The sequence below is a fragment of the Mustelus asterias genome, unplaced genomic scaffold, assembly GCF_964213995.1.
Source record: "Mustelus asterias unplaced genomic scaffold, sMusAst1.hap1.1 HAP1_SCAFFOLD_400, whole genome shotgun sequence".
NCBI classification, from domain to species: domain Eukaryota; kingdom Metazoa; phylum Chordata; class Chondrichthyes; order Carcharhiniformes; family Triakidae; genus Mustelus; species Mustelus asterias.
In genome coordinates, this window is record NW_027590355.1 from 147,279 (window position 1) to 173,936 (window position 26,658).

Below are 26,658 nucleotides of genomic sequence, written 5' to 3' on the forward strand. Positions count from 1 at the left end.
CCAAGCCGGGAATCGAACCCGGGTCCCTAGCGCTATGAGGCAGCAGCGCTAACCACTCTGCCGCCCCACGAATGAATTAAAAAAACCACTCCGCTTGAAGTAATGTCCCACACCCCGTGAACCCAATTTTAGTAAATCTCCTCCCATCCGTCTCAAACCCGTGGATATTCTGATTCGACAGATGCAAATGGTCATTCAGTCCTGATTGTTAAAATGATTAAAAGCAAGTGATAAAGAGGGAGTTAGCTAATTTACTGTAAAAAAAATTACATCAGATGATAAAGTATATCTTCATAACGGAACATCAGCGATGGAGGACATTGGCAATTTACAAAGGAGCAAGCAATGTGCCAACAGCCAGAGACACGACGGTAAATAGACTTCGGAAATCATTGCCACCGCATTAAATTGTCACAGAGGTTGTTGTCTGTTGTTGATCAATATCGATACATTCACATCATCGAATCCTCGGCTGCACAAACTGGACATTGTTTCTGAGATCACTTAGCAGAATAAGGTTCAGGAAGATCAGAGGGAGAGAGAGAGAAAGGACAAAGGGAAAGCAGGCGGGTAAGTGGGGCACGAAGTCCACGAAAAGAACAGCCATGATCTTATTGAATGGCGGAGCAGGCTCGAGGGGCCAGATGGCCTACTCCTGCTCCTAGTTCTTATGTTCTTATGAGACAGAAAGAGAATGAGTGAGGGCAGAGAAGGATTGAGCAAGAATGACGTAGAAGGCTACAAGGTGGAAGGGAGAGAGAGGTGGAAAGTGAGGAGAGAGGCAGGGGAGAGAAAAAGGTGGAGACCACAGAGATGGAGAAGGGATAGAGAGAAAGCTGGAAGAGGTAGAGAGAGGGAGTAAAGAGCAATGTTCCACCCAGCAGCGCAGGTCCTTTTCCCACCATCCGTTCCCGGATTGGTGGGATGGGTTTTGGCACAGGGTGCAGTTATCTGATTGGAGAGCGTTGCTGAGGGGGGGTCGGGGGGTAGCGAGGATGGGTCGTACGGGCATTGCAGGCAGCGCTCACTCTGACATTCTCTCTCTCTGCTACAGTTCATTCCTAGTAAGAAGTTTAACAACACCAGGTTAAAGTCCAACAGGTTTATTTGGTAGCAAAAGCCACACAAGCTTTCGAAGCTCTAAGCCCCTTCTTCAGGTGAGTGGGAATTCTGTTCACAAACAGAGCTTATAAAGACACAGACTCAATTTACATGAATAATGGTTGGAATGCGAATACTTACAACCAATCCAGTCTTTAAGAAACAAAACAATGGGAGTGGAGAGAGCATCAAGACAGGCTAAAAAGATGTGTATTGTCTCATTGTTCATTCCTCATTGCCTACTCCTGCTCCTAGTTCTTATGTTCTTATGAGAGAGAATGAGTGAGGGCAGAGAAGGATTGAGCAAGAATGACGTAGAAGGCTACAAGGTGGAAGGGAGAGAGAGGTGGAAAGTGAGGAGAGAGGCAGGGGAGACAGTTCATTCCTTCCATTCCTTCTTCAGGCTCAGCAGCCAATCCCAGCTAAGGTGGTCAGTTTGGTCATCATCGGTGAAATTGGATTTCACGTTGTAGGTACCACGAGCCGTCAGACCCTTTGGTGCATCCTCAGTAGGGGACACAAACTCATACTCCTCAGCACGTGGGCCATAGCTGCCCACCATGCAAATAACTTTATCCACTGCAGATAGAAAGAAGAGAGATTAAACTTCCATTCATAAAGCGCCTGCCATTCAGCTCCAGCGCAAAGTACTTCACAGCTAATGGAATAGCTTTGAAAATGTAGTCACAGTAGCCAATCGATACACAGCAAGATCCCACAGATAGCAATGAGATCATCACCAGACAATCTGTTTTACTAATATTGGTCGGGAGATGAACGTTGGTCCCAGGAGAAACTCCCAGCTCCAAATAACATCATTAAAATCTTTTTATATCCACCTGAGTGAACATCGAAAGCCATGGTGCACAATCTCACCCAAACACATCCCTTCCCTCAGCACTCCCTCAGTACTGACCCTCTGACAGTGCGGCACTCCCTCAGGACTGACCCTCTGACAATGCAGCACTCCCTCAGCACTGACTCTCTGACAGTGCGGCACTCCCTCAGTACTGACCCTCTGACAGTGCGGCACTCCCTCAGCACTGACCCTCTGACAGTGCGGCACTCCCTCAGTACTGACCCTCTGACAGTGCGGCACTCCCTCAGTACTGACCCTCTGACAGTGCGGCACTCCCTCAGTACTGACCCTCTGACAGTGCGACACTCCCTCAGTACTGACCCTCTGACAGTGCGGCACTCTCTCAGTACTGACCCTCTGACAGTGCGGCACTCCCTCAGTACTGACCCTCTGACAGTACGGCACTCCCTCAGCACTGACCCTCTGACAGTGCGGCACTCCCTCAGTACTGACCCTCTGACAGTGCGGCACTCTCTCAGTACTGACCCTCTGACAGTGCGGCACTCCCTCAGTACTGACCCTCTGACAGTGCGGCACTCCCTCAGTCCTGACCCTCTGACAGTGCGGCACTCCCTCAGTACTGACCCTCTGACAGTGCGGCACTCCCTCAGTACTGACCCACTGACAGTGCGGCACTCCCTCAGTACTGACCCTCTGACAGTGCGGCACTCCCTCAGTACTGACCCACTGACAGTGCGGCACTCCCTCAGTGCTGACCCACTGACAGTGCGGCACTCCCTCAGTACTGACACTCTGACAGTGCGGCACTCCCTCAGTACTGACCCTCTGACAGTGCGGCACTCCCTCAGTACTGACCCTCTGACAGTACGGCACTCCCTCAGTACTGACCCACTGACAGTGCGGCACTCCCTCAGTACTGACCTTCTGACAGTACGGCACTCCCTCAGTACTGACCCACTGACAGTGCGGCACTCCCTCAGTACTGACCCACTGACAGTGCGGCATTCCCTCAGTACTGACCTTCTGACAGTGCGGCACTCCCTCAGTACTGACCTTCTGACAGTACGGCACTCCCTCAGTACTGACCCTCTGACAGTACGGCACTCCCTCAGTACTGACCCACTGACAGTACGGCACTCCCTCAGTACTGACCCACTGACAGTGCAGCATTTATTAACTAAAGAACTATGTACATATATATAGTAAAAGCTTCAAGCTGGGAGCTGTGTCCCGTGCTTGCTTGTGCACAGGTCTCTGTCCAACTGTAGGCTGATCCCTGGGTGTGGGTTACGTGTTCATGTGCAGTACGGTGGGAACTGGACACAATCCCATGTTAATCCTGTAGGTACCAGGCCCTCATATTGCAGTAATGTAACCGAGCGACCAAATCTGCCTGTTTATCCAGATCTGCCCCTTCATTCTTCATTCACCCTGGCTCCATGAATTGCAACAAATCCCAAACCAGCGTCTCCCTGAGGCCTCCGTTCTGCCCATCCCATTCCAAGTTTTAATTCCTGTCGGAGAGGGACCGTGCTGGAGCCAGTCAGCCTGGCCTCCCCGTCCCCCACTCGGCTGAGGGATTCAGGAGCGTCTCGTCACCCAGGTGCCAGGCAATGACCTGAGGCCGTTCGCCCTCCTGCTACACCCACAAACACCCCTGTTTGGAGACCTCTGACCCCCTCACCCCTCCTCCCAGTGCGATAACGTCCTTTCACATTCTTGCTTCTTTACAAGACGCACAGTTTGAAAATGGGCCTCAGTTCCAAAGTTGGATTTGAGTGGATTCCTGGCCAAACTGGTACTGATAGCCCGGTCCGCGGTTGTCCCGAAACGGTGATGGTGAACTACCGCGGCCACTGGACTGTGTCCAGTGTCTCACTCAGCTATTTCAGAGGGGTTGTTAATACTCAAGCACATTGCTGTGGCTCTGGAGTCACATGTAGGCCAGACTGGGTAAGGACAGCAGATTTCATTGCCTAAAGGACCAGGCGAACCAGAAACGCTTTTAGTATGATAGCATCCCAACAGTGCTGAAGGAGGCCATTCAGCCCATGACTTTGCACCCCACTCCTCCGACAGAGCATCTTACCCAGGTTCTATTCCCGTAACCCCACATATTTACCCCGCTAATCCCAATAACCTGCACATTTTTGGATACTAAGGAGCAATTTAGCATGGCCAATCCACCTAACCTAGAAATCTTTGGACACTAAGGGGCAATTTAGCATGGCCAATCCACCTAACCTGCACATCTTTGGAGACTAAGGGGCAATTTAGCATGGCCAATCCACCTAACCTGCACATCTTTGGAGACTAAGGGGCAATTTAGCATGGCCAATCCACCCAACCCGCACACCTTTGGAGTGTGGGAGGAAACCGGAGCACCCAGAGGAAACTCACGCAGACACGGGGAGAACGTGCAACTCCATGCAGACAGTGACCCAAGCCGGGAATCGAGATGATGATCGAGAGTTTTGCGCTGACTGTTACTCAGGCAGGTTTTGTAATTCACATTCTCAATCCGCCACTGTGGGATTGGAACACTTGCTCCCAAGATTATTAAAGATTGATTGAGTTCCTGATTCAGCAATGTAACGAGTTCAGTAGTGTACACACACATGGGAGTAGATTTATTAACTGGCTCCCAGGGATAAAAGCTGATAATGTGTATTCTTCATATCACGCAGTGCTGTCAGTGGGAATAAATATCGATTATAATGGAGCCCCGTCACACACTGCAGAAATAGGTGAAAAACACACCGTCGTTTCACATTGGTCTCACCTTTTATCCCCTTCCTGAAGGTGTTTGCGACATACTTCAAACCCGAAACAATTTCTTTGTTTACCTAGAGAGGGAAAAGGTTTTAGTACTCACTGAAGTTAGCAAAAACATTCATGGGATAAAACAAGATTCAGAAAGTGAGTTCAACCCAGGAATTATTCATTTCAATTTCCTTTCCATTTTCCCAATTGAAGTTTCTCTGAGGTTGGAGAGAGGCTGTGTGTGTGGTGAGGTGAAGAACTTTAACGCAAAAGTATGGAACACTAGAAATCACTGTCATTCGCTATCTCATCAAACACTCCCAGGACAGGTACAGCTCGGGTTTAGATACAGAGTAAAGCTCCCTCGACACTGTCGCCGATCAAACACTCCCAGGACAGGTACAGTACGGGGTTAGATACAAAGTAAAGCTCCCTCTACATTGTCCCCATCAAACACTCCCAGGACAGGTACAGCATGGGGTTAGATATAGAGTAAAGCTCCCTCTACAGTGTCCCCCATCAAACACTCCCAGGACAGGTACAGCGTGGGGTTAGATACAGACTAAAGCTCCCTCTGCACTGCCCCCATCAAACACTCCCAGGACAGATAAAGCACCGGGTTAGATACAGAATAGAGCTCCCTCTACACTGTCCCCCATCAAACACTCCCAGGACAGGTACAGCACGGGTTAGATACAGGGTAAAGCTCGCTCTACACTTTCCCCATCAAACACTCCCAGGACAGGTACGGCACAGGGTTAGATACAGGGTAAAGCTCGCTCTACACTTTCCCCAACAAACACTCCCAGGACAGGGACAGCATGGGGTTAGATACAGAGTAAAGCTCCCTCTACACTGTCCCCCATCAAACTCTCCCAGGACAGGTACAGCACGGGGTTAGATACAGAGTAAAGCTCCCTCAACATTGTCCCCATCACGCACTACCAGGACAGGGACAGCGTGGGGTTAGATACAGAATAAAGCTCCCTCTATATTATCCCCATCAAATACTCCCAGGACAGGTACAGCACGGGGTTAGATACAGAGTAAAGCACCCTCTACACTGTCCCCATCAAACACTCCCAGGTCAGGTACAGCACGGGGTTAGATAAAGCGGAAAGCTCCCTCTACACTGTCCCCATCAAACACTCCAGGTCAGGTACAGCACGGGGTTAGATAAAGAGTAAAGCTCCCGACACACTGTCCCCATCAAACACTCCCAGGACAGGTGCAGCACGGGGTTAGATACAGAGTAAAACTCCCTCTACACTGTCCCCATCAAACACTCCCAGGACAGTTACAACACGGGGTTAGATACAGAGTAAAGCTCCCTCTACACTGTCCCCATCAAACACTCCCAGGACAGGTACAGCACGGGGTTAGATACAGAGTTAGATACTGTCCCCATCAAACACTCCCAGGACAGGTACAGCACGGGGTTAGATACAGAGTAAAGCTCCCTCTACACTGTCCCCATCAACCACTCCCAGGACAGGTACAGCACGGGGTTAGATACAGAGTAAAGCTCCCTCTACACTGTCCCCATCAAACACTCCCAGGACAGAGACAGCACGGGGTTAGATACAGAGTAAAGCTCCCTCTACAGTGTCCCCATCAAACACTCCCAGGACAGGTGCAGCACGGGGTTAGATACAGAGTAAAACTCCCTCTACACTGTCCCCATCAAACACTCCCAGGACAGGTACAGCACGGGGTTAGATACAGAGTAAAGCTCCCTCTACACTGTCCCCATCAAACACTCCCAGGTCAGGTACAGCACGGGGTTAGATAAAGCGGAAAGCTCCCTCTACACTGTCCCCATCAAACACTCCAGGTCAGGTACAGCACGGGGTTAGATAAAGAGTAAAGCTCCCGACACACTGTCCCCATCAAACACTCCCAGGACAGGTGCAGCACGGGGTTAGATACAGAGTAAAGCTCCCTCTACACTGTCCCCATCAAACACTCCCAGCACATTGGAAATTGAATCGGATTTCAGATGAATTCTGACCAGCTGCAATCATTGGTTGCATCCTGAAGGTCAGGTTATCTCCTGAAGTGGGTTTACGAATAGTTTAGTAAAGTTATGCAGCCAACAGGGATGCAGTGTTATCTGAAAGATGGTTTTTGTGAATCCGTGAATCTGTGACAGTCAATTGTTAACTCTGTTTTATGTATTTGAATTTTTAGCTTTCCATCCATAACTTTCCGACAATGTTCACGGGGCTTCTGATTTTCTGTCATTCTTTCTTCAAGATATAAAACATTCTGAGCCAGTCACAGACGGGCAGCATTTTGTTGACTTTGGCCAATGATATTTAACAACCTGAATGTGAGGCCCAGACTGAGCTTGTTGGGACTGCCACAGGGCAGAAACACAGACAGAGAGAGACAGAGAGAGACAGAGAGCACAGAGAGAGGAAAGAGAGAGACAGAGAGAGCACAGAGAGAGGACAGAGAGAGACAGAGAGAGCACAAAGAGAGGACAGAGAGTACAGAGAGAGCACAGAGAGAGCACAAAGAGAGCACAAAGAGAGGACAGAGAGCACAGAGAGAGTACAGAGAGAGGAAAGAGAGAGCACAGAGAGAGACAGAGAGCACAGAAAGAGACAGAGAGAGCACAGAGAGAGGACAGAGAGAGACAGAGAGAGCGCAGCGAGAGGACAGAGAGAGACAGAGAGAGCGCAGAGAGAGGACAGAGAGAGACAGAGAGAGCACAGAGAGAGGACAGAGAGAGACAGAGAGAGCACAGAGAGAGGACAGAGAGAGACAGAGAGAGCACAGAGAGAGGACAGAGAGAGGAAAGAGAGAGCACAGAGAGAGACAGAGAGAGCACAGAGAGAGGACAGAGAGAGACAGAGAGAGCACAGAGAGAGCACAAAGAGAGGACAGAGAGCACAGAGAGAGACAGAGAGAGACAGAGAGAGCACAGAGAGAGACAGAGAGAGACAGAGAGAGCACAGAGAGAGCACAAAGAGAGACAGAGAGAGGACAGAGAGAGCATAGAGAGAGCACAGAGAGAGACAGAGAGAGCACAGAGAGCACAGAGAGAGACAGAGAGAGACAGAGAGAGCACAGAGAGAGACAGAGAGAGCACAGAGAGAGCACAAAGAGAGACAGAGAGAGGACAGAGAGAGCACAGAGAGAGACAGAGAGAGCACAGAGAGAGCACAGAGAGAGCACAGAGAGCACAGAGAGAGACAGAGAGAGACAGAGAGAGCACAGAGAGAGACAGAGAGAGGAAAGAGAGAGCACAGAGAGAGACAGAGAGAGCACAGAGAGAGGACAGAGAGAGACAGAGAGAGCACAGAGAGAGGACAGAGAGAGACAGAGAGAGCACAGAGAGAGCACAAAGAGAGGACAGAGAGCACAGAGAGAGTACAGAGAGAGGAAAGAGAGAGACAGAGAGAGACAGAGAGAGCACAGAGAGAGCACAAAGAGAGACAGAGAGAGGACAGTGAGAGCACAGAGAGAGACAGAGAGAGCACAGAGAGAGCACAGAGAGAGCACAGAGAGCACAGAGAGAGACAGAGAGAGACAGAGAGAGCACAGAGAGAGGACAGAGAGCACAGAGAGAGCACAGAGAGCACAGAGAGAGACAGAGAGAGACAGAGAGCAATTGGAGATTAACACACCACACACATGCAGAAATTCCACCCCTTCACACACACTCCTCATGTGTATGTCATGGTCTGAAATTTCCCAATAAATGGGCAGAAACACAGAAAGCCCCAAAAGATGTGACTTGTGTGAAAACGCTTGAACTCGGCATTGACCAGCCCAACAAAGTATTGACCAATTATCACTTAGTGTCTGAGTTCTCAAAATTCATCCCTGTGAGAGGTAAAACTCTCAAATGTGATGATGCTTGCACTGGGTACAAGCAGTGGATACATCTCTGCTTTTCTTTCTCCCCCCTCTCTCTCTCTCTCTCTCTCACCTCTACCTCACTCCTCTCTGTCAGTCTGTCTATCTTTCTCTCTCTCTTTTCTCTCTGTCACTCTCTTCCCCTGGGCGGCATGGTAGCACAGTGGTTAGCACTGCTGCCTCACAGCGCCAGGGAGCTGGGTTTTGATTCCAGCCTCAGGTCACTGTCTGTGTGCAGTTTGCACGTTCTCCCCGTGTCTGCGTGGATTTCCTCTGGGTGCTCCAGTTTCCTCCCACAGTCTGAAAGATGTGCTGGTTAGGGTGCATTGGCCGTGCTAAATTCTCCCTCAGTGTTACCCGAACAGGCGCTGGAGTGTGGAGACGAGGGGATTTTCACAGTTTGACATGAGTGTACCTTTAAGAAAGGTTTTTTTTAAATCATGATCTCTGCAGCTCTCACAGCTTCAGTGTTTCTTAGCTCACAGCCTTAGTTGATCCCATTTATTACCAGCTTGACTGGAGATGTCCTTTTATTGCTACTTCAATAGCTTAAATGGGGGTTGTTAATGTTTACTCTGGGATTGGTTTTATGGCCCTGCATTTGGAGAAAGAACGTCATAGGTTCTGGTCAGGGGTTTTTTCTCCTTCCTGGGGAATTCAAGGTTTCATGTTCTGTTTGGCTGCGGTTAGAGTTGAGTTTTAGGAGGGAAAGAAATTCTGGAAAGAAATTCTCTCTCTCCCTGGTTTTGGAAATTCTGCTGAAAACAAGGTCTTGCTTTTCTGAAGGGGCGAATCGGCTGTTGGTGGTTTGCCGAGAGTCCCTGGTGTTTTGGGAAGCTGTTCTGACTTCAAATTGTTCTGAGTCTATCCAGAGAACTGCAGACTTCATCCAAAGGCCTCAAGTCCAGCATCACGGGAACATTAGTCTGTGCTGTGTTAAACCAGTGAAAAGGTCTTTTGATTGGAACACATTGGATATACTTGTGAAGGGTTACACATTATAGTGATTGTTCTGTTTCAGATTCGTAATTGATAAAAGTTATTGCTAATTTTCTTTATATATGTGTTAACTATATTCTTAAATAAACTTTGTTTGATAAAAGCTCCCTAGTGGGTCCCTTGAATCATACCTGAAGTGGAACATCTCATGCTTATCCTAGCCAAATTCAAGAAGCAAAACTTATGATCCAGGCAGATTTCATAAAACATTTTGCGGTTTCTAACCTGAACCATAACAACAGTAACTTCATTGCAGTGTTAAGGTAAGCCTACTTGTCAAACTAGTAAACAAGCTTTAAACTTTAAACTCTCTCTCTCTCTCTCTCTCCCCTCCAAACAAACCCGGCAGCAGATAAGGAAGTGGCAGAATGTGAGACTGACTTTGAAGTGTATTTTCACTTTGTAGGACACGCCTTCCTTCAGAATGAATTTTGTGTTCTTCAGAACCTTGAGATCACCTGTTAAATACAAAACAATCTGTCAGTGCCATCGGCAACAACTCAATTTGTACAGCTCAGACCCTCTGACAGTGCGGCACTCCCTCAGTACTGGCCCTCGGATACTGCGGCACTCCCTCAGTACTGACCCTGTGACAGTGCAGCTCTCCCTCAGTACTGACCATCTGACAGTGCGGCACTCCCTCAGTACTGACCCTCTGACAGTGTGCCACTCCCTCAGTACTGACCCTCTGACAGTGCAGCACTCCCTCAGCACTGACCCTCTGACAGTGCGGCACTCCCTCAGTACTGACCCTCTGACAGTGCGGAACTCCCTCAGTACTGACCCTCTGACAGTGCGGCGCTCCCTCCAAACTGACCCTCTGACAGTGCGGCACTCCTTCAGCACTGACCCTCTGACAGTGCAGCACGCCCTCAGTACTGACCCTCTGACAGTGCGGCACTGCCTCACTACTAACCCTCTGACAGTGCAGCACTCCCTCAGGACTGACCCTCTGACAGTGCAGCACTCCCTCAGTACTGACTCTCTCACAGTGGGCACTCCCTCAGTACTGATCCTCTGACAGTGCAGCACTCCCTCAGTACTGACCCTCTGACAGTGCGGCACTCCCTCAGTACTGACCCTCTGACAGTGCGGCATTCCCTCAGTACTGATCCTCTGACAGTGCGGCACTCCCTCAGTACTGGCCCTCTGACACTGCGGCACTCCCTCAGTACTGACCCTCTGACAGTGCGGCACTCCCTCAGTACTGACCCTCTGACAGTGCGGCACTCCCTCAGTACTGACCCTCTGACAGTGCGGCACTCCCTCAGTACTGGCCCTCTGACACTGCGGCACTCCCTCAGTACTGTCCCTCTGACAGTGCGGCACTCCCTCAGCACTGACCCTCTGACAGTGCGGCACTCTCTGCACCAAATGTGTGATCCTGGATTATGTGATCAAATACCAGAAGTGGGATTTAAAGCCACATCTTGCAGCTGTGGGAGCAGCGAAAGTCCCCCTGAACCACAGCGTAAAGTTAGAGTGGGAGAGGAAGGGGGCAGGGAGGACTAGAGGAGGCTCCAAGGAATGGATGTGATTTGTTTGAATGGGTCAGGGAGATGACCGGGTGATCTAGTGAAATTACTGATACAGGGGCTGTCCGATACCAATTGTTGAAGATATGGTTGACAGGAGCTGTACCAGTTCCCAATCAATAGAAGCTAATTGCTCCCTGGTCAGCACGCTGTTATACAGTGCAGAGGCAGTGAGTGTCTGCACGATGATCCGTGCTGAGCCACGATGGGGGAGAATATTTGAGGAGTTTCTTTGAACGAGGAGTTAGAGAATCTTTCTCAATGTTGATTGGCTCAGCTGCAGATGCAAAGCTTTGCCGGTGAGAGCTCTGAATTGTGCGTGTTGCTGGCAGGTCGTCACGCACCGACTGTCTCTCACAAAAACCCAATTAAGGGAAAAGCTGAGAGTTCAGCCCCAGGCATTTGTCAGATGTCAGTGCGTGAGACCTTATCACCAGCTCACCACCGCAGAGCCAAGCTTCCGGACTGAAGCTTTCAGTCACAGACTGGCAATGTGTCGGGTTTCGCAGAGACCAAAACGACCTACATTTAATAACACAATTTTGTCAAAGCCCGAACAAACACCCTTTTGCAAAGAGATAAATAAATGTATTTTTATTAAAAAGAGTCCGTTCTGATTGTCGTGGATGGTTTGGGTTTTGCTGCCAGTTTATTTTTTTAACCTTATATTTTTTTAGAAACAAAGAAATGCTTCCTCTTTTGGCTGCACAGCCACTGTAGGAATGTGGGAAACCCCAAAGCTAAACTGTGCACAGCAAGATCCCACTAACTTATTTTACTGATGCTGATGAGAGATGGATATGGGGCAGGTCACCAGGGAGGACGTCACCTCCTCCTGATCCTTTCGACTCACCTGAGAGAGCAAACAAGCCTTTGGTTCAAGATCTGATCCGAAAGACAGTGCTTATGACTGTGCGGCGCTCCCTCAGTACTGCACATCCAGTGTCAGCCTGGCTTTGTGCACTGAACTACTTGACCCAGTCCTGAATTCATGACTCCCTGGCTCAAAGGTGAGAAGTCTCACAACACCAGGTTAAAGTCCAACAGGTTTATTTGGTAGCAAATACCATAAGCTTTCGGAGCACTGCTCCTTCGTCAGATGGAGTGAAAATCTGTTCTCCAACAGTGCACAGAGACACAGAAATCAAGTTACAGAATACTAGTTAGAATGCAAATCTCTACAGCCAGCCAGGTCTTAAAGGTACAGATAATGTGGGTGGAGGGAACATTAAACACAGGTTAAAGAGATGTGTATTGTCTCCAGACAGAACAGCTAGTAAGATTCTGCAAGATCAGGGGGAAAGCTGTGGGGGTTACTGAAAATGTGACATAAATCCAACATCCCGGTTTTTTTTTTAACCTTATATTTTAGCCAAGTTCCACACACATGAGGACGGCCTAAACCGGGATGTTGGATTTATGTCACATTATCAGTAACCCCCACAGCTTTCCCCCGATCTTGCAGAATCTTACTAGCTGTTCTGTCTGGAGACAATACACATCTCTTTAACCTGTGTTTAATGTTCCCTCCACCCACATTATCTGTACCTTTAAGACCTGGCTGGCTGTAGAGATTTGCATTCTAATTAGTATTCTGTAACTTGATTTCTGTGTCTCTGTGCACTGTTGGAGAACAGATTTCCACTCCATCTGACGAAGGGGCAGCGCTCCGAAAGCTTATGGTATTTGCTACCAAATAAACCTGTTGGACTTTAACCTGGTGTTGTGAGACTTCTTACTGTGCTTACCCCAGTCCAACGCCGGCATCTCCACATCAAAGGTGAGATACAGCTCACCGACCCACACCTCAATTAATCGAGGGGGCCCTTACACCAGGACGTTTCAATCCTAAAGTTACAGTTCTGCTTCTCATACCGGGATCCTAGACGCAAGGGGCTGGGATTCTCCGACCTCGCCCGCGGTTGGGGTTCTCCAGCCCCGCTGCACCAATCGGATATTCAGCTGGGCGTGAACAGCCAAAGAATCCCGGCCTAGGTTGAATCATCATTTTCCGTCAATCCTGATCAATTCTCCCTTTCTCTGATCTCGCCATTTCCAAGAGTCAATTACTCATGCAGAACTCAAGCACCAGCATGGCTCAGTTGGGCCGAATGGCCTGTTTCTGTGCTGTAAATACTAGCTCATTCCATGTAATGTTTGTCACCCACACACACCCCCATCCCCCCACTTCCAGAAATTTATGTTCGGTCCAGGGATGGATCAGTTTGGGGGAGGCGATGGCCTAGTGGTATTATCGCTAGACTGTTAATCCAGAAACTCAGCTAATGTTCTGGGGACCCGGGTTCGAATCCCGCCATGGCCGATGGTGGAATTTGAATTCAATAAAAAATATCTAGAATTAAGAATCTACTGATGACCATGAAACCATTGTCGATTGTCGGAAAAACCCATCTGGGTCACTAATGTCCTTTAGGGAAGGAAATCTGCCGTCCTTATCTGGTCTGGCCTACATGTGACTCCAGAGCCACAGCAATGTGGTTGACTCTCAACTGCCCTCAGACAACTAGGGATGGGCAATAAATGCTGGCCCAGCCAGCGACGCCCATATCCCATGAACGAATAAAAAATCTCCAGAACTGGGAATCAATACTGGAGCTTCACTTATTCTCCTCCCAGCTCAGAGTTCTGAGATGTTCTACGTGTGTTTGAGCTGCCAATCCGAGTCCTACTTTAAAAGATTTAATTGGGAGAACGATGGTGATTCGTGTGGGGTTAAAGATTCCTCTCCACAATTGCAGCACCAGGGGGGAATATCAGGATGTTAAAGACATTGTGCATTCATCCCGTTTCATGAACATCTTTGCTTAATGGAGTCGGGGAAAGGGTTGTGCAACGGGGCTGGGAGGTCATATGGTGGAACCTCCAGGAATATGTCCAACCAGGACGGCACGGTGGCACAGTGATTAGCACTGCTGCCTCACAGTGCCAGGGACCCAGGTTCAATTCCAGCCTCAGGTCACTGTCTGTGTGGAGCTTACACATTCTCCCTGTGTCTGCATGGGTTTCCTCCGCGTGCTCCAGTTTCCTCCCACAGTCCAAAGATGTTTGGATGTTTAGTTGGATTGGCCACGCTAAATTGCCACTTAGTGTCCAAAGATGTGTAAGTTAGATGGATTGACCATGCTAAATTACCCCTTAGTGTCCAAAGGTGTGCAGGTTGGGTGGATTGACCATGTTAAATTGCCTTTACTTTCAGGGAGACTAACAAGTTGAATACGTGGGGTTCCAGGGATAGGGCCTGGATTGTTGTCAGTGCGGGCTCAACGGGCCGAATGGCCTCCGCCTGCCCTGCAGGGATTCTGTGATTCGAGAATTGGCAACCAATCACCGATCAGCAGAACTGAGTGCGAGAATAGGAGAGAAAGGTTCATCACCTCATATCCCCCAGTGACTGGTTAACAGATGCACTGACTGCGGTTAACTAGTGACTGGTTAACAGATGCACTGACTGCGGTTAACTAGTGACTGGTTAACAGATGCACTGACTGCGGTTAACTAGTGACTGGTTAACAGTCGCACTGACTGCGGTTAACTAGTGACTGGTTAACAGTCGCACTGACTGCGGTTAACTAGTGACTGGTTAACAGTCGTCCTGGCTGAGGTTAACTCGTGACTGGTTAACAGATGCACTGACTGCGGTTAACTAGTGACTGGTTAACAGTCACACTGAGTGCGGTTAACTAGTGACTGGTTAACAGTCGCACTGAGTGCGGTTAACTAGTGACTGGTTAACAGTCGTCCTGGCTGAGGTTAACTCGTGACTGGTTAAAAGATGCACTGACTGCGGTTAACTCGTGACTGGTTAACAGATGCACTGACTGTGGTTAACTAGTGACTGGTTAACAGTCGCACTGAGTGCGGTTAACTAGTGACTGGTTAACAGTCGCACTGAGTGCAGTTAACTAGTGACTGGTTAACAGTCGCACTGAGTGCGGTTAACTAGTGACTGGTTAACAGTCGCACTGAGTGCGGTTAACTAGTGACTGGTTAACAGTCGCACTGAGTGCGGTTAACTAGCGACTGGTTAACAGTCGCACTGAGTGCGGTTAACTAGCGACTGGTTAACAGTCACACTGAGTGCGGTTAACTAGTGACTGGTTAACAGTCGCACTGAGTGCGGTTAACTAGTGACTGGTTAACAGTCGTCCTGGCTGAGGTTAACTCGTGACTGGTTAAAAGATGCACTGAGTGCGGTTAACTCGTGACTGGTTAACAGATGCACTGACTGTGGTTAACTAGTGACTGGTTAACAGTCGCACTGAGTGCGGTTAACTAGTGACTGGTTAACAGTCGCACTGAGTGCAGTTAACTAGTGACTGGTTAACAGTCGCACTGAGTGCGGTTAACTAGTGACTGGTTAACAGTCGCACTGAGTGCGGTTAACTAGTGACTGGTTAACAGTCGCACTGAGTGCGGTTAACTAGCGACTGGTTAACAGTCGCACTGAGTGCGGTTAACTAGCGACTGGTTAACAGTCGCACTGAGTGCGGTTAACTAGTGACTGGTTAACAGTCGCACTGAGTGCGGTTAACTAGCGACTGGTTAACAGTCGCACTGAGTGCGGTTAACTAGTGACTGGTGAACAGTCGCACTGAGTGCGGTTAACTAGTGACTGGTTAACCGTCGCACTGACTGTGGTTAACTAGTGACTCCGGTACCAGGAGGGAAGGGTCTTGAAGCAAAATTAGATGCAAATTTATGCTCTGTTTATAATCTACAAAAGCTCTTCAATCATTGGACTAAATAATGACTAAACAAAGCACAGCCGCTTATTACTGTCTGAAACATATCCAATTAAACTCTTAATGGCCGTGAATGTGAGGGTTGTCAGTCGGAGCCTCATTGCCAATTGCGAATGGTTCTCTCTCTGCCCCAACGATCCGTCTGTATTGTGGGATGCCGCCAGACCCCGTTGGCACTCACTGCCCCCTCATCCTATTGGCAAAGTCAGAAACCAGCTACACGACGGCCGATTGGTGCGTACCGGTCCCAGCTCTGACCTCACAGAACTTACCAGTGAGGTCCATGGTGATTGGTTGAGGTGCTTGTTCACACATGAGAGTCATTCGAGTCACGACCACATTGGGCACGTTGGGATCTGGAACAGGATTCAGGGTGAAAGCGTTTGGAAACCGGTCACTAAATCCCAGCCAAGAACCATCCAAACCACAGCTCACAACCTCAGCAAATCGCCCCTCGCACTGACCCCAACCCCACCCCCTGACCCCAACCCCACCCTCTGACCCCAACCCCACCCTCTGACCCCAACCCCACCCTCTGACCCCAACCCCACCCTCTGACACCAACCCCACCCTCTGACCCCAACCCCACCCTCTGACCCCAACCCCACCCCCTGACCCCAACCCCACCCCCTGACCCCAACCCCACCCTCTGACTCCAACTCCACCCCCTGACCCCAACCCCACCCTCTGACCCCAACCCCGCCCTCTGACCCCAACCCCACACCCTGACCCCAACCCCACCCTCTGACCCCAACCCCACCCTCTAACTCCAATCGTACCCTCTGACCCCAACCACACCCTTTGACCTGACTGCACCCTCTGACCCCAATCTCACCCTCTGACCCCGACCACACCCTCTGACCCCAGCCTCACCCTCTGACCCCAACCGCACCCTCTGACCCCAACCTCACCCTCTGACCCCAACCCCACCCTCTGACCCCAACCCCTCCCTCTGACTCCAACCCCTCCCTCTGACCCCAACCGCACCCTCTGACCCCAACCGCACAGTCTGGCCCAACTGCGCCCTCTGACCCCGACCACACCCTCTGACCCCAACAGCACCCTCTGACCTAACTGCGCCCTCTGACCCCAACTGCACCCTCTAATCCCGAACTCACCCTCTGACCCCGACCTCACCCTCTGACCCCAACCCCACCCTCTGACCCCAACCCCACCCTCTGACCCCAATCCTACCCTCTGACCTTAAGCCCACCCTCTGACCCCAACCTCTCCCTCTGACCCCAACCGCACCTTCTGATCCCAACCCCACCCTCTGACCCCGACAGCACCCTCTGCCCCAACCCTTCCTCTCACTCCAAACACACAGTCCGACCCAACCCCACCCACTGACCCCAACCACACCCCCTGACCCCAACCCACCCTCTGACCCCAACCGCACCCTCTGACCCCAACAGCACCCTCTGACCCCAACCATGCCCTCTGACCCCAACCGCACCCTCTGATCCCAACCTCACCCTCTGACCCCAACCACACTCTCTGACCCTAACCTCACCCTCTGACCCTAACCGCACTCTCTGACCCGACCCCCTCCATCTTCCCACCTTCCCCCATTTCTCTCAACCCCATCCTTCTGTGGAAACACTCACAATTCCCTCTTTAGCTATTGCCCCATCCTTGGCCACACTGTTTGTGCGGAGAATTCTCTCCCACCCCATGTCTCCCGCTTCCCTGTTGGATTTTTATTTGGATGCTGGGGTTCGAATCTGACCTTCCACCAGGGGCAGCTCCTCTCCCAAAAGCGCTTTCTTGTATTTGGTCAGACTCTCGTCCTCTGCGTCCTGCTGCACGATCTCAGCGAGAGATTTCTGTGCTGGTGGTTTGTAGTTTAATGGCTTTTCCTCCTCATCCTCTTCACACACTGGTTGTTCACCGTGCTCCTGCTCCGACATTGTACCTGAGAAACCAGAGGTGGAATTGGATCATTCCGGGAGAACTAGAAAGCATCGTTCCATGTTCTTTACCCTATTGTTCCTCCCTTCCCAAGGACACTGACTCAATGAGGTGATTAGGAACCCAATCTCTCTCCACTGCCTTAGCCAAGTGACCCAGTCTTTTTGTGTGAGCTTCTACAGTGACCGACTGACCCCGACTGACCCCCGACAGACAGCTGACTGACCCAAGACTGACCCCAGACTGACCCCGACTGACACCTGACTGACCCTGACTGAACCCTGACTGACCCCTGACTGACCCCTGACTGATCGCCGACTGACACCGACTGTTCCCCAACTGACCCCGACTGACCCGTGACTGACCACTCAAACTGGCCAGGGACAACAGCCAAGTCTGATCCTGACATATCTCCACCTTCCTGGGCGTGATCCACCAGGATTCACTTCGAGATAGGGTGGGAAATGGGAATTCTGACTGATTCCTGCACCAATGATTGATCAAGGTAGGGCAGTGGATGTTGTCTACATGGACTTCAGTAAGGCCTTTGACAAGGTCCCTCATGGCAGATGGTGCAGAAGGTGAAGCTGCATGGGATCAGAGGTGAGCTGGCAAGGTGGATACAAAACTGGCTCGGTCAAAGAAGACAGAGGGTAGCAGTGGAAAGGTGCGTTTCTGAATGGAGGGCTGTGACAAGTGGCATTTCTCTGGGATCAGTGCTGGGACCTTTGCTGTTTGTAATATATATAAATGATTTGGAGGAAAATGTAACTGGATTGATTCGCAAGTTTGAGGATGACACAAAGGTTGGTGGATTTGCGGATAGCGATGAGGACCATCAGAGGATACAGCAGGATATAGATTGGTAGGAGGCTTGGGCAGAGAGATGGCAAATGAAGTTTAATCCGGACAAATGTGAGGTAATGCATTTTGAAAGGTCTAATACAGATATGAAGTATACAGTAAATGGCAGAACCTTTAAGAGTATTGATAGGCAAAGGGATCTGGGTGTACAGGTACACAGGTCACTGAAAGTGGCAACACAGGTGGAGAAGGTAGTCAAGAAGGCATACGGCATGCTTGCCTTCATCGGCCGGGGCATTGAGTTTAAAAATTGGTAAGTCATGTTGCAGCTTTATAGAACCTTAGTTAGGTCGCACTTGGAATATAGTGTTCAATTCTGGTCGCCACACTACCAGAAGGATGTGGAGGCTTTGGAGAGGGTACAGAAAAGATTTACCAGGATGTTGCCTGGCATGGAGGGCATTAGCTATAAGGAGAGGTTGGAGAAACTTGGCTTGTTCTCACTGGAACGACGGAGGTTGAGGGGCGACCTGATAGAAGTCTACAAGATTATGAGAGGCATGGACAGAGTGGATAGTCAGAAGCTGTTTCCCAGGGTGGAGGAGTCAATTACTAGGAGGCACAGGTTTAAGGTGCGAGGGGCGAGGTTTAAAGGAGATGTACGAGGCAAGTGTTTTACACAGAGGGCGGTGGGTGCCTGGAACTCGCTGCCTGGGGAGGTAGTGGAAGCAGATACGATAGTGACTTTTAAGGGGCGTCTTGACAAATACATGAATAGGATGGGAATAGAGGGATATGGTCCCCAGAAGGGTAGGGGGCTTTAGCCCAGTCGGGCAGCATTGTCGGTGCAGGCTTGGAGGGCTGAAGGGCCTGTTCCTGTGCTGTAATTTTCTTTGTTCTTTGTTCAATGGGACTGAGGCCAACTCCAGAAGCTCATCGAATGTCAATAAGAATGGAGAACAGTGGAGGGAGAGAGCGGGAAGGATGACAGTGAGAAAAAGAATGGTTTATATCAAGGGAAAAGTAGGAAAGGACAAAGACCACTGGATAAACTCAGCAATTGATCCCTGGGTAAGCTCAATGATCCCTCACTGAATTCAATGATTCCTGGGTAAATTCAGTGATCCCTGTGTGAATTGAGTGCTTCCTGGGTAAACTCAGTGGTTTCTGGGTTAATTGAGTGATTTTGAGGTAAATTCCATGATTTCTGAGTAAGGTCAGTGATTCCTGGGTATATTCAGTGAATACTGGGTAAATTTAGTGATTTGGGATAAATTTGATGATTTCTGAGTGAATTCAGTGATTGCTGGGTAAATTCAGTGATTGCTGGGTAAATTCAGTGAATGTTCTGAACCATTTGCCTGTGTTAAATGTGCTGGAAGAATGTTTGTATGTTGGTGCTGGAATTACAGACTGACGCTATCTCAGGGCGGTTTGCTACCTGGAGGCACTGAGTGGATCTCTACACTTCTCTAATGTTGCTCTCTTGAACAAACTGTTACTGAACCATTGGTGGCCGAGCCTTCAGCTGACTGGGCCCCAAGCTCTGGAATTCCCCTGCAACCTCTCCGTCCTGCCTTCCTCCTTTAATACCCTCCATATAACCAAATTCCTTGACCAAACCTTTGACCATCTGCCCCAATGACACCCCCCTCCCCTGCCACCACCACCCCCCCCCTCCCCTCCCCTCACCGAGGCTCAGCGCCAAATCACGAGAAGCACCTTGGAACATTTGACTGTGTCAAAGGTGCTTTATAAATGCAGGTGGTTGTTGGCATAGAACAGGATGTTGTGAGTGAGAGAGGATAGGTGTTGAACACGGTTGGGTGGGGAGGGGGAGGGGGGGGGGTAAGTTTTTCCTGGGGTATTCCGAGGTGGAACTGGATCTCGGCTTTCCATCTGATATTAATGCTTGAACTCGGTGAATTGGTGACAGGGAAGTGAGGCCTAAAGCTGCGCCTTGGGTTGTGAAATGGTTGAGAAATGCATCGTGCATCTGCCTCTTCTTCCTGTTGCCGACTCGAAGGATTAACCTGGCCTCACGATTTGATAAAACCTACAAATGAGGAAGTGTTCTTCTAACCGCAGCACAGAGACGGAGAATGTTCTCCATCCCGCGCCTGGGTAACCATGAATAAATATTGTGCAGCATTGGTGCAGAACGCAACAGTTTCTGATTAATGCTGAGCACTTTGCCCTTTATGCGAACGGGCTTGGTGTCTCCCTGAGTCTCTAATCTCCAGCCCTCAAACCCTGCGCTCCTCCAATTCTGGCCTCTTGTAAATCCCACGTTGAACTTCCTCAACCATTGGTGGCTGTGCCTCCAGCTGCCTGGGGCTCCTAAGCCCTGAAGTTCTCTCCCGAAACCTCTCTCTACATCTGCATTCCTTATAAACACTGCCGACATCCCACCTCTTTCACAGAGATTGGCTGCTCAGTGGCAAGCTTTGAGACATTTTACCACCTTAAGGGTGCTGTAAGGGGCGGCACCGCGGCACAGTGGTTAGCACTGCTGCCTCACAGCGCCAGGGACCCGGTTTGCACGTTCTCCCCATGTCTGAGTGGGTTTCCTCCAGGTGCTCCGATTTCCTCCCGCACTCCAAAGATGTGTAGGTTAGGTGGATTGGCCATGCTAAATTGCCCCTTAGTGTCCAAAGATGTGCGGGTTAGGTGGATTGGCCATGCTAAATTGCCCCTTAGTGTCCAAAGATGTGCGGGTTAGGTGGATTGGCCATGCTAAATTGCCCCTTAGTGTCCAAAGATGTGCGGGTTAGGTGGATTGGCCATGCTAAATTGCCCCTTAGTGTCCAAAGATGTGCGGGTTAGGTGGATTGGCCATGCTAAATTGCCCCTTAGTGTCCAAAGATGTGCAGGTTAGGTGGATTGGCCATGCTAAATTGCCCCTTAGTGGCCAAGGATGTGTAGGTTATGTGGATTGGCTAAATTGCCCCTCAGTGTCCAAAGACGTGCAGGTTAAGGGGCTTAGCCGTGGGCATGAGTGGGGATATGGGGATAGGACAGAGGGAAGGGCCTGGGATGCTCTTTCGGAGAGTCGGTGCAGTCCCGATGGGCCGAGTGACCACTTTCTGCACTGAAGGGATTCTTTGATTCTATATAAATGCAAATTGTTGTTGTGTGAGCCACTGAAATGTCGTTGATGAACCCTGAGTAAAACGAGAGTCCCACTGGGCTACAGCGCTCGAATACGAAGTGTTTCCCAAACAGAGGCTGGAAGTTGAACCGCTGGAGATGGGTTTACTGTGCCGGGCGCTGTTTATGTTTCAGCCTCTTGACGTTGGTCTGTTAGGAACGCAGTGACTTGGGGACCTCCTCCATCCTGACATTGAACTCCGCCCCCGGGGGCAAGCAGAGCTCTCTGACCCTTAAACCCCACCGCTTTGCAGCATTTTCCCCAAGTCCCCTTCAAACCGAGGGGCGGACAATGGGAATGGCCCCTTCAACCCCTGCCTCAGACCCCGCCCTGTAACGCGGGTCAAAGGGCTCAGTGGCTGCTGACTGTGCAGGGTGTCCCTGCACCCCCCCACCCCACCCCCCACCACCCCCATCCTCACCCCCACACCCGCCCCCACCCCCCGCGTCTCCGCACTGCATATCCCACCCTGAGTAAAACAATCTGGAATATAAAAAACCTGTCCCAGGAGAGGTGACCATGATACTATCGCAAATCCACCGACCTTACCCGGTCTGGCCCACATGTAACTCCAGAGCCACAGCAATGTGGGTGACTCTCAACTGCCCTCTGAAATAGCCGAGCGAGACACTCAGTTCAAGGGCAATTATGGATGGGCAATAAATACTGGCCTAGCGACGCCCACATCCCTACGAAAGAATGGGGAAAATGTACACAGCCCTGGGGAAAGAGCAGGAGGAGCAGAACTAATTGGATAGCCCTTTCAAAGACCGATGATGGGCCGAATGGCCTCTTCCTGTGCTGTAAAGAGTCCAAGAATCTCTTGTCTTGTGTCCAACACACTGGGAGCTGCCAAATTTCTGGATTTGAACTTTCTGGAGTTGCAGAGGTCACAGAGGGTGGGATTCTACAGGCTCACTCGTCCCGAAACCGTAAAATCCCGCCCAAGGTCACCGGACCTTCACATTATCCGCCCTTCGCCCGCTCCAATTCCCGTGGTGGGCGGGATGGTAAAGTACTGGCCAGAGAGTGTAAAGGGTGTAGGTGGATTGTTTTGTAAGAGTGGTTTGATTGGAGACAAAGCTGCGAGGAGATGGTGAGGGAACAGTTCCTGCCCGGTAGCGAATGGTGAGCTGTAATTTCCTCCGTCAAAGTCAAATTGAGTGTCTCTGACAGGAAGTGTGTGAAATGACAGTTGGGTTTCAAACCACACACAGGCAACAGGACGCTCCGCCGCTCTGGGTGTGGCATCTGTATCAAATGTATTAAAAATACTCGACACCTCAGGCCCAGGCAGTGACCTCTGATCTAGGCCCAAGGTGCAGGGTCCAGAGCCCAGGCAGTGTATAGAGGAAGGGTTAGAAGGTTATATGGATGGTGGTGGGCGTGGTGGGGAGGGCGGAGGTGAGATGATGAGGGTGGGGCGGGTGAGGCTCGTGTGAAGCAGAAACATTCAGTGGGTGTACGGACCTATCGGGGCCGAATGGCCTGACTCTGCGCTGGAAATTGAACATAAGATTCTCGACAAAAGCCAGTGACACACAATTATTCTCCCTGCCTCGGACCCGCTCAGTTTACAGAACCTCAGAGCAGAGTTTGTATCCACAGAACGAACCCCCTCCCCTCCCCCCCTCATTAACCAGAAGAAATGGTCAATAAATACATTTCACAAGTTGGGGTCATGGGACAGAGAGAAAAGAGGCTCCATCGCACCTGGAAATAACTGAGAATTTTTTTTTATTCATTCGTGGGACACGGGCGTCGCTGGCTGGCCAGCATTTATTGCCCATCCCTAGTTGCCCTTGAAGGGCAGTTGAGAGTCAACCACATTGCTGTGGCTCTGGAGTCACATGTAGGCCAGACCGGGTAAGGACGGCAGATTTCCTTCCCTAAAGGAACCAGATGGGTTTTTCCCGACAATCGATCATCAGTAGATTCTTAATTCCAGATATTTTTTATTGAATTCAAATTCCACCATCTGCCGTAGCGGGATTCGAACCCGGGTCCCCAGAGCATTAGTTGAGTTTCTGGATGAATGGCCTAGCGATAATACCACTAGGCCATTATCTCCCCTTAATTTCTTGTCCAATTCACTCAACTGTGGGAATTTGCATCAGCTGAGTTTGAAAGCTGACCCCCTCTGGGTGGATATGTGACTCCAAACCCACACCAACTCGTGGTGAGTCCAAAATGGTCAATAGGCTACATATCTCCAAGCCGGAATTTTACCGGCACACCCGCCCCGGTTCCAGGGATGGGCGAGGCTTGGAGAATGGCATTCTCCGTTGGCCTTGGGTGGGATCGTACGAACCTCGGGCGGATGTGCCGCTAAAATTCCACCCTCGGTTTCTCAAACCCTGCAGCGATACTAGAAGGCACCTCACTGCCACAGGGGGGCAATTAAGGATGGGCAATAAGTGCCCGTCTAGCTAGCAATGCCCATGCCCTTAGAACAAAATGTCATTTCAAAACACCAACCCCTCAATCCCAGCCAATCAGATCCCCGAGTGTAAAGCAGGCAGAACTGTAGTCAATTGAGAACAAGCACTCAAAATCCCCAGTCAAAGGGGATAATGAAATGAACCCACCCGTACACACCTTGTACCCGTCTCTAACTGAGAGAGGGAGCAACTCAGAGCCACATCCAGGGTCAGACCCATCCCCAGAGCCACATCCGGGGACCAACACCAAAGATCACCAGGGATCCGGTAAACCTTTACTCTGCAAACCTGAAACATGCAACCTGTACATCACAGAAATCCCCAGCTCCTGGAGAGAGATCCCTTCACTAATCAAACAGAGTTAAAGGCAGAGGGCTTCCGAGAAACTGCCCACATCGAGATCTTTGGCTGCTGTAAGTGAGAGGAAGCCACAATGCAAACTAACAGGAAACAACTCGGTGCCTCAGCGCACGCAGAGCGAGAGATGCCACACCGAAGAATTCTCCCGTTTCTTTTGGAGAACATTAGCCGGAGGATGTTCCAGGAAACGCTGGGCCGACACTAACCCGGGGCATGACCAGCATTGCTGAAGGGGTATCTGGCACACACTCACCGTTACAGTTGTTTGGAGATTCTGGTTGAGGGCGTCACAATCTCGGAGTAAAACTCTGAGCAAAACTGGAGCCAGGAAATGTGTCAACTGATGTCACACCACTGAATGCAAAGCACGACATTTGATTGGCAGATACTCTTCCTCTGCCCCGTGTCTATACCCTTATATTGTGTTAACCCTCCCCATCTCCACCCTCACATTACATTCCCATCTCTCTCTCTTTTCTATATCCTAAGGCAGATTTGTCCCGCCTGTACTCTCAGACTGTGCTTCCCCTGTCTGTACTCTCAGACTGTGCTTCCCCTGTCTGTACTCTCAGACTGTGCTTCCCCTGTCTGTACTCTCAGACTGTGCTTCCCCTGTCTGTACTCTCAGACTGTGCTTCCCCTGTCTGTACTCTCAGACTGTCCTTCATTCTGTCTGTACTCTCAGACTGTACTCCACATGTCTGTACTCTCATTCTGTCCTTCACTCTGTCTGTACTCTCAGACTGTGCTTCCCCTGTCTGCACGCTCAGACTGTTCTTCCCCTGTCTGCACGCTCAGACTGTTCTCCCCCTGTTTGTACTCTCAGACTGTGCTTCCCCTGTCTGTACTCTCAGACTGTGCTTCCCCTGTCTGTATCTCAGACTGTGCTTCCCCTGTCTGTACTCTCAGACTGTCCTTCATTCTGTCTGTGCTCTCAGACTGTACTCCACATGTCTGTACTCTCATTCTGTCCTTCACTCTGTCTGTACTCTCAGACTGTGCTTCCCCTGTCTGAACTCTCAGACTGTGCTTCCCCTGTCTGTACTCTCAGACTGTCCTTCATTCTGTCTGTACTCTCAGACTGTACTCCACGTGTCTGTACTCTCATTCTGTCCTTCACTCTGTCTGTACTCTCAGACTGTGCTTCCCCTGTCTGTACTCTCAGACTGTGCTTCCCCTGTCTGCACGCTCAGACTGTTCTTCCCCTGTCTGCACGCTCAGACTGTTCTCCCCCTGTTTGTACTCTCAGACTGTGCTTCCCCTGTCTGTACTCTCAGACTGTGCTTCCCCTGTCTGTATCTCAGACTGTGCTTCCCCTGTCTGTACTCTCAGACTGTCCTTCATTCTGTCTGTGCTCTCAGACTGTACTCCACATGTCTGTACTCTCATTCTGTCCTTCACTCTGTCTGTACTCTCAGACTGTGCTTCCCCTGTCTGTACTCTCAGACTGTGCTTCCCCTGTCTGTACTCTCAGACTGTGCTTCCCCTGTCTGTACTCTCAGACTGTCCTTCATTCTGTCTGTACTCTCAGACTGTACTCCACGTGTCTGTACTCTCATTCTGTCCTTCACTCTGTCTGTACTCTCAGACTGTGCTTCCCCTGTCTGTACTCTCAGACTGTGCTTCCCCTGTCTGCACGCTCAGACTGTTCTTCCCCTGTCTGCACGCTCAGACTGTTCTCCCCCTGTTTGTACTCTCAGACTGTGCTTCCCCTGTCTGTACTCTCAGACTGTGCTTCCCCTGTCTGTATCTCAGACTGTGCTTCCCCTGTCTGTACTCTCAGACTGTCCTTCATTCTGTCTGTGCTCTCAGACTGTACTCCACATGTCTGTACTCTCATTCTGTCCTTCACTCTGTCTGTACTCTCAGACTGTGCTTCCCCTGTCTGTACTCTCAGACTGTGCTTCCCCTGTCTGTACTCTCAGACTGTGCTTCCCCTGTCTGTACTCTCAGACTGTCCTTCATTCTGTCTGTACTCTCAGACTGTACTCCATGTGTCTGTACTCTCATTCTGTCCTTCACTCTGTCTGTACTCTCAGACTGTGCTTCCCCTGTCTGTACTCTCAGACTGTTCTTCCCCTGTCTGTACTCTCAGACTGTGCTTCCCCTGTCTGTACTCTCAGACTGTGCTTCCCCTGTCTGT

General features: G+C 50.3%; 1 protein-coding gene across 1 annotated transcript; it reads right to left on the reverse strand.

The window, feature by feature from the left end:
- Positions 1–232: 232 nt before the first annotated feature.
- On the reverse strand, positions 233–25,077 carry LOC144486563 (rho GDP-dissociation inhibitor 2-like). Its single transcript, XM_078204619.1, has 6 exons — positions 24,769–25,077; positions 17,578–17,763; positions 16,121–16,204; positions 9,932–10,008; positions 4,704–4,767; positions 233–1,680 (listed from the first exon to the last, which is right to left on the reverse strand). Exons 2-6 carry the CDS (start codon positions 17,756–17,758, stop codon positions 1,481–1,483), a joined length of 606 nt encoding a protein of 201 aa, XP_078060745.1. The 5' UTR covers positions 17,759–17,763; positions 24,769–25,077; the 3' UTR covers positions 233–1,480.
- Between the last annotated feature and the right edge of the window lie 1,581 nt (positions 25,078–26,658).